The sequence below is a fragment of the Tasmannia lanceolata genome, unplaced genomic scaffold, assembly GCF_043159265.1.
Source record: "Tasmannia lanceolata isolate RefF3 unplaced genomic scaffold, GAP_Taslan_0.1 ptg000023l, whole genome shotgun sequence".
Lineage (NCBI taxonomy): Eukaryota > Viridiplantae > Streptophyta > Magnoliopsida > Canellales > Winteraceae > Tasmannia > Tasmannia lanceolata.
Window position 1 is genome coordinate 5,410,621 of NW_027518700.1, and position 8,491 is coordinate 5,419,111.

The window sequence follows — 8,491 nt, forward strand, 5'->3', positions numbered from 1 at the left end:
TGAAAAATTTACCTGTTTAATGGATAAATGGTAAAAAATTCACTTTCCATTTTTTTACTAGTAAAATGCTGCAAAACAATCAGGACCGTCCAATCAATAGATTTTCTTCTATGGCCCTTCATATACATGCCCAACGAGCAGGCACAAGTTTAGGAGAACAAAGTATTTATGTGGCGTAAGCCTGTATAGTCCAGTATTTTTTTTAAAGTCCGATACATCCTAACACCATAGGATGATCCAAACCATCCATTTCATTGGTCACAACGAAAATTGGTTGCGACCAAAAATTCATTTCAATAGGATGATCCCAGCCTTCTAATCTATATAGGAAGTGCATATTATGGAAACCCATATAGATTGGAGGGCTGAGATCATCCCATGAAAATGATTTTTTGGGCACAATCTATTTACGGAAAAATTATATGATGGGTGGCTGTGCAAACACGTGATTTTTAAAAACAACGGTACATACTTATTCACAGGGAAATGATTTTTTGGGCACAATCTATTTTCCGAGAAATTATATGATGGGTGGCCGTACAAACAGACGATTTTTAAAAGGGAAGTGATATTTACGCCCCATTTGATCACCAGGAACGCTCAACGCCAGTGTATGTGGCAATCGAACCCTTTGGATTCTTCTGACGTCAAGTACATTAGCCTCCTTTTAGTCATTGATACACTGACGCGGGGTGCCCTGGTGATCAAAAGGGGCGTAAATATCACTTCCCCTTTTAAAAAATGTACGGTACGGCCCTCTCCATACAATAATCCAAACCGTCCATTTGTTGGGCAACAATGTAAATAGGTTGTGCCCAAAAAATCATTTCCATAAGGCTGTGTTCACTTGCGTTTCAGGAAAGCAAATTCATGGAAAACAACTTATTTTTTCCTTGACAAGACCTTGATAAGATAGAATTCTGGTGTTCACTTGCTTTACATGGAAAATAGAATTACACATGTGGCATATTTGCAAAAAAGCAAAAAATGTCATGGAAAAGCCCATTTTCCCACCCTTATGGATTTCATTTCCTTATAAAAACACACGGATTTCGTTTTCCTGAAAAACTAGTGCAAAAAGAAGGGCAAGCAGTTTCCTAGAAACGTTTTCCATCGCAAGTGAATAGTCTAGGGAAACCTCTTCCTCCCCAGATTCCCTGAATTCCTTTTCCTTTCCTTTCCGGTGAAAAGAAGTGAACAGAGCCTAAGATGATCCTAACCCACCGATCTATAGAGGTAATGCCTTAAAAATCATTTGCCGAATCATCACATGAAAATGATTTTTTTGGGCACAATCTACCTACCTTGCAGCCCATCAAATAGACGGTTTGGATCATCCTATAGTGCAGGCCGTACAATACGTGAATGTACGGGCTTACACCATATAAAAAATCTCGTTGAGAACTTCCGTGATGGGTGGGTTTTTTTTTGGTGGTAAGTGTATTAAGCGCGGAATATACGCTCATATAGGGCCAACCAAAGTTTAGAATAAAGAAGCAAAAATAGTCTCTCTCTCTCTCTCTAAAATCACACGCGTTTTGAGCGAGGGCAATCTCTTCTCAAATCCTCGATTTCTGATCTTCTTCTGTAAGTAATTTGGCTTCAATTTCTGCTTCTAATCTGTTCCTTTTTAGAAACTATTTGTGTTAGCCATTGGTACTTTTCTGCAGTTGTTAGGGTTTATTCGATTGTTCATCTTGTGTTTTTTTTTTTAATGTATATGGATTAGATCTGAATTATTCTATTTTGGATCTTTCTTTCTTTTTTTTTGTCTTTTATGCTGCTGCTGAGCTCCTGGATGAATTTGAGAGATTTAATGATGTGAATTTTCTTCTTGTTTTTTTTTTTTTACTCCAATTCAATGGTTGATGTTGAACATTTTCTTTTTGCTTTTCCATCTTATCATAAATAGTATTTGTTCTTGCGTGTTCTTTGGGGATTCATGGAATCTTTTCATGGTTCAGGGTGAGGGGGATTTTGGAATTTCTTGGACCAGGTTATTCTGTTTATAGGACTAGTTTTTTTTTGTTTTTTTTAAGAGCGCGGATCAATGCGATGAGGGTTTTGAGGGCCTTTGATTTTTGCATTTTTTCAGTTTCTTGGTTCTGTACCATAGTTATATGTTTTGAAATTTGTTGTTTCTTGTTATATGCTTAAGCTACTAGGTCTGAATTGTTTTGGTGGGAAAGCCACCGTTCTATCAGATTTTTCAGCTGTTTTGCCTTGTCAGATTGTATGCTGTATTGCCTTATGCGATTAGAATAAGACCCGGGCTGGGGCATGGCTGTAAAAAACCCAAATGTATATTATTGAGTATGTGTTTCTGTTATAGTCTCGACATTTTAGCTATGGATATTGAGTGGGTGTATTGTGAACACAAGCTCCATGCCACTTAGTTTTCCTTTGAGATTGATCTTGTGATCTGGTCGCGTACAATGGAAGTGTGAAAATAAACCACAATAATAAGAAATCGTAGTCCTACGATAGCAAAATAGAGAAAAAAGAAGAAAACTCCAAGAACGGACTTTTCTCTTCAATTTATTAATTTCATAATCAAATCAAAAGCCCCATCACATGTCTCATCCATGCCTTTTTATAGATTAGGAGGGATTCTAAAAATGGAATCTCATACCAGCAAAAAGAAACATCTTAAGTTGGCACCATTATATTAAAGACAGCCTAAATAAAAACAGTAAACTCAATCCTAAATGACCTTAATTAGGTATGCATGGAATTGACATATTCCTTATTTGGCTATGCATGGAAATAGAAATAAATCTGTCTTAATTGGCATGAAAGAAAATGGAAATAAATCTATGTAATTGGCATGTGGGAAAATGAAAACAAATCAGCCCTACGATTTGGGCTGCATGATCTTGTGTGTTGGAACATATGCTTTTGACCTTTGGTACATGGATTCTGCTTTGAATCTAGTTGTGTTAACCCTAGTCATGTTCGAATCACATTTTAGCTTGCCAGCTTCTCCATTTTACCTTAAGAAAGGATATGTTGCCACTGAGTTACTGAGGAATGAGGAAGCTAGTAGGTCAGAGTTCCCTTAGGCCCAGTTTGGATTCCAAGAAAAACATTTCTGATAGAAAACATTTTCTTGGTAAAAAAATTTCTTTCCAAAATTTAGAGGGGAATGGTATGGCTGTGGTTAATTTAGAGAGATATTATCACATATTGAAGGTCCCCTAAAGGGTGGTTGAATTTATCTTTTCTAGTGTATAAAAAAAATAGTGCCTTTTAGATATTTTCCCTTTCCAAACTTTTCCAGAAATATTTTGGAATCCAAACAGGGCCTTAAGGTGACCTTGAATTCTTGGAGGCCATTTGCATCTCTGGGGGATATGGGGAAAATCCATTCGCTTCTAGTTTTCCTTGGAGCACATTTGCTTCTAGTTTTCCTTGGAGCATGGAGCACATTCTCTCCCTGGATGCATTTCAGTTGAATTAGGGTTTCAAAACGTGACCACGGCAGAAGAAAATCCTAGTCGACATGGTCGAGTACTCGGTTGACGCGCTCATGACTCAGGAAACTCCAGAGGGTTTTTTTTTGTTATTTTTGTAGGACAAAACGCGGAACACGGCCAAGGTAAAAGGGAGTCGACTCGTGGGAGTCCATGATTACATGTGGGAGTTTAAAAACTATGGTTGCATGTTGGACATTGAATTGGGGCAAGCCTGGGCCCTTGTGCTATGGAAGGCTTTTAGAATGAACATGGGGTGGTTTTGCTTTCTCATGCTAAACCTCTTGGGGGTGCATTATATGTGTTTTGCTCAAGGTAGAGACTTACTGCCTTACAGTGCTGGTGGTGCCAGGAAGATGAATTCAAAAATTCCCTTCATCATACTCTGCTTGATTTTAGTTATTCAGAGAAGTTATATTTCCTTTTTCTGAGTTCCACTTTCTAGGACATGTTCGATATATTTTGTCTTTGTGGTTTAGTTAAAAATACCTTTATGTGCAAAATGATGGCTGTGGTTTTTGCAAACATTGTGAAAGTACAACTTAGGTTTCATCTGGGGCATTGTAGAGAACAAAATAAAGATGCATGGATTTGCTGGAGCAGGGCTTCAAACCTTGAATGGAAGTTTATTTTGATATATTTGTTGTCTTGTTGTGGTAAGAGTTGAGATGTATGTACCAAGTCTTAGTGCAAAAGTCAAGAAGGTACAACGTATGCTTTTCGAACATTGTAGAGAACAAAATAATGATACATGGGTGTGATGGTGCCAGTATTCAAACCCTGAATGGAAGTTTTATTTTGAAGTATTTGTGGTCCAGTGGTGGCAAGATCATTTTGTTGCGCGCGGAAATTTATGCACCATATCTTAGTGGCAAGAAGGCTGCTTATTAGTTGGACAAAAAGTTTTGATGAGATCCCAGACCCTAGAATTTTACTTTCAGGTTAATAGAGATTCTGATGTCTTTTGTCAATGGCTGCTGGGAAAGTGATTTAATCTGGCGTGGACTGCACGTGCAGGGAGTGTGTTAGAAGGTCCGGATATTGAGAAAGCTCATACCCATTTGGAAGGTACGACATATGTATCACCTGTTGGTTGTGGGAAACCACGATGTTTCAAACCATTCGTAATTGTATAAGCATGATAGGTCATAGAATTCCAAGCTTCCCTGCGTCGCTTCATTGCCTAAAGTTGCTGAACCTTGTAAACATTACGTTCTCTCCATTTGAATCCAATGTCACTTTATTGTCAACTTGAAACTGATAATTTCGCTTGAGTGTTTGATATTATACCTACTTCTGGGTTTTATTTTTGGCGTTGCATTTGGTAGTAAAATATAGATGGTGGCATTGATTAGCTCATGATTTTGAATAATAAGCGAAGGAGCATTGTTGAGTAGAAGCAAATAGTGACCACAGTACCACACACATCATTGTTGCACAAGTCTAGGGATACAGAATTACAGACTTGGAAAAAGAGAGAAGAAGAAAGAGTGGAAAAGAGGGAAGATGATATCCTTTTAATCTTTTACATATTAAGTGACTTGCTCAAATGGGGCCCGTCTTTTATTCAGATAGTTTATGTCTGGGGACATTTAGTTTAAGCCTTATAAACATAATAGGGGTAATAAGGTGGGTTTCACATGCGTATTTTAGGAATTTGTAAACTCTCACCCAAGTCGTTTTAAATCATCACAGGCGGTTCAAATGCAGCTCTTTTCACTGACGATTTTTGGTTGTTGAGCTTCTTTAGTGTCAGTAATATGTAATATGATTTAGAATTGCTGCAATCTTCATGTTTTAGTTCTTGCCATTCAAAGAAGCATTCCAATTTCACACAATTTTCTCCATGCCGATAACACTTGAGTTTGTAGGCATTGGAAAGTAGACTTGCTCAAGCAAAGCAGTTTACACAGGGGAATCCTAAGATCGCATGTAACAACAGAAGACCAGTGGAAAATGAGAGAAATTAATGGTATGTTGATATAACAATCCGACAGTGGAATCAAAATTTAAAGTGAAACTTGTAGGTTGTGTACCCAGATAGAGATGGAAATGCCCGACAAGCTCATCAGTTGCATCTTGTGTTCCAAGTCTGCTCACATGCTTTTAACACTGTTTCCTTTCCGCAGTTGGTATGATCTAAGCTATGCTGAGTTCTGGTATGATGTAAGCTATGCTGATTTCCATTGTCAAATTGTTTGGAGGCATGGTCTAAAAACCCATTCCCAATTAGACTCAGGATTTTATCCTGGATTTGTTTGGTGGTTGCATTGTGGTCCGTTTGGACAGATCCAAGCAATAGGTCTTTCAAGGCTAAAAAATAGAAGCTTTAATGAGTAAGAAGATACCATTTCAAAAAGAAAAAAGAAGAGAGAGAGTAAGAAGATATGGAATTGGTGCCGATCCAAAAGAAGAAGAAGAAGATGTGGAATTGGATTATTTGGAGGGTGGTCAGAAGAAAGGAATACTATGGGATAGGAGGAGCGAGAGTATATTGAGGACTCGGGTAGATATTTTTTGGAACAACGGACGCTATGAGATAATTGTGGAAAGTTGGAAGTGCCCTTTGATTTTATTACTCAAAGAAATGAAAAAAGAAAAAGAAAAGAATTTCATGGGTGTTCAATCACTAACAAGAGGCTGGCTGGCTGGCATTTGAGTATTATTAGGCATCACGTTGGAGGTTAGATTGGCTTTTCCTGCGCTGGGGGTCAAGGATTCTGGTGAGGTTGAAACTTTAGCTCTTCTTTAGGCTGTTGAGGCTTTCTCATTCCAGTTCTCATGGTCTATAGAGGTTGAGGGTAATTTTCTGAACATCATGAAAGATGATAAAGACAGGAGAGAAGTTTCCATGAACTCGGGCAGCTATTTATGTGCGTGCGTGAATGCGTGCGTGCGTGCGTGTGTGTGAAGAGGTTCCGGATATTTTTGAGTAGTGTCAAGTACCTCTTGCTCTTGTTAACTGTGAAGTTAATGTGCGGACGGACGCTTAAGCTGAAGCATGCTTGCGTGTCTCTCTGTGAGTGCTGGGGGCTGGCTGGGTTGTCTAAGCCTGTCATTCATATTAAATTTAAAAAAAGGCCTCCAATTCAGATTTACTACCGGTTTCCTCTGTGGATGTGATTTGTATTGGTCATAACATATGTATTTTCAAATGATATTTGTCCCTTTAATGAAGTTTCTTACTGTCCATTTCAGAAAAAAAAATGAATTTTCTTACTGATTATAAAGAGAAAACAAGAGACTTCAGATAATCTTAGGAAATATATTCTATGGAAATGGGACTTTAACAAGATATTATGGTTGCTTCCAGACATGCAATCTCCCTATATGTCTGTAAGGTGTTGTACACTAGTGATTTTACTGGTATGGAGGAGTTCAAAATCCAGATTATCTCAGTTTCTGAAAATGTATGTGCACGTTTTGATTTAGTATAATGCATTTAGAGGAGTGAACTTTTGTATGGTTGTTTGGTACTAAAAGATTTGTTTATTCTCTCTTGTACTCTAGTGAAACGTTGTTTCTTAAGGAACTCGAAGCTTGCAATCCAGCAATCCCCACTGCTCTAGCTATATGGCTTCAAGTCTTTTCGGGGCATCAATGTTACATCATTCCTCTTCTCCCACCTGGATGGGAGCTTTTCAAGTCTTTGTTTCCTCTTTCTTATTATTTGCAGCTGTCTTTCTTCTTTGTTGGAGCCTTGCTCTTTATGTTTAGTGTCACTTTCTAATCTCCATAAATGACAAGGAACATATTAACCATGTCTGGTTGGGTCCAACTGGCCAAGGAATGGGAATTATATATTGAACGGAAGAATATTGTTCTCTGTGATGATTGGAGACTTTCTCTATCCATTTTTCTTATATTAAAGTCCTTTTCTTCTAAGTCAACTGGATTAAGGCTTAATTGCTGCCAACTTTTTAATACTAACGCTCACAAGATTTTTGGCTAATCGGACAGGAATTCTGGATAACCACCATGGTTCTCGACAGTTTATCATCTACTTTATCATCTCCACATAGGAGATCCCAAAATCCATTTTCCTCCCCTTCGCCGTCCTTCAGGAAGGCACTTCTTGCCCGTGATGAACTGGGTACTTTGTCTACTGTCCTTCAACGCCACCGTTTTCTACTAACAATGTTAGCCGTATTGGCTTTCCTATGCACTGTTTATCTGTATTTTGCAGTCACTTTAGGGGCAGGTGATTCGTGTTCCGGCCTCACAGGAACTGAAAAGGCGGTGTGTCGTTTGGCCCAGGCAAAATCCTCTCTATCTCACCGAAAATTGAAATTCTTCTAACAGATCAGTGACAAGGGTTTGTATTGTCGATTTTTGGGATGTTCACAGGGTTGGGATGCCCTTCTTTTTAAATTGTTCATATCCCAAATGTTACTGGATACATATATTCAGCTTTTCTATATATTTTTCTAGGTTGGACTGAAAGTGTTAATGGCGGATTTGATTATGAAGTACTTTTGAAACTTCTCTATGCTATTGTATTGTAGTTTGATAGTTATGCTAATATGATTAAGAAGAATTAATAGATGCAAAGCTGCAATTTCCTTGATATGATGGCGTGGTTTGAACATTATTCATACGACAAAATGCATGCTCTGTGTCTAATTTTTATGAGGAAAAAAGAGTAAGAACTTAAAAAAGTAAGGTATTTAGTAACTATGAAGAATTTACTTCTAAAAAGTATTTAATCGCTATAAAGAAATTTACATTTATAAGATATTTAATCGCTAAACCTTACATATATAAAATATTTAGCAGCAATAAAGAAAGGGGAATGATTTTAGCACTCCACTCTTTTGATATGTGGCGAAAATAACTTATGTTATGTTTTTATTTGGCCTTGTGAGAGCTTTTAGGGAACTGTAAATAACCTTTTGACAGCCCTTCAAACACAAGAAGCTTCCGCGAGATATAAAAAAGAGCGGAGTGCTAAAATCATTTCCCCTAGAGAAACTAACTTTTAGAAGCTGTTTAATAATCAGAAGACACTTTAAATTTAT

At 37.7% G+C, this 8,491-nt stretch overlaps 1 protein-coding gene across 1 annotated transcript; it reads left to right on the forward strand.

Annotated features, from left to right (window-relative positions):
• Positions 1 to 1,428: 1,428 nt before the first annotated feature.
• Positions 1,429 to 8,040, forward strand: LOC143856606 (uncharacterized). The gene is made up of 2 exons (XM_077366870.1): positions 1,429 to 1,587; positions 7,434 to 8,040. Exon 2 carries the CDS (start codon positions 7,452 to 7,454, stop codon positions 7,770 to 7,772), a length of 321 nt encoding a protein of 106 aa, XP_077222985.1. The 5' UTR covers positions 1,429 to 1,587; positions 7,434 to 7,451; the 3' UTR covers positions 7,773 to 8,040.
• The last annotated feature ends 451 nt before the right edge of the window (positions 8,041 to 8,491 follow it).

Excerpts from the sequence above, each read along its gene's own strand:
- LOC143856606 (XM_077366870.1), top strand. The coding sequence starts at position 7,452 with ATGGTTCTCGACAGTTTATCATCTACTTTATCATCTCCACATAGGAGA.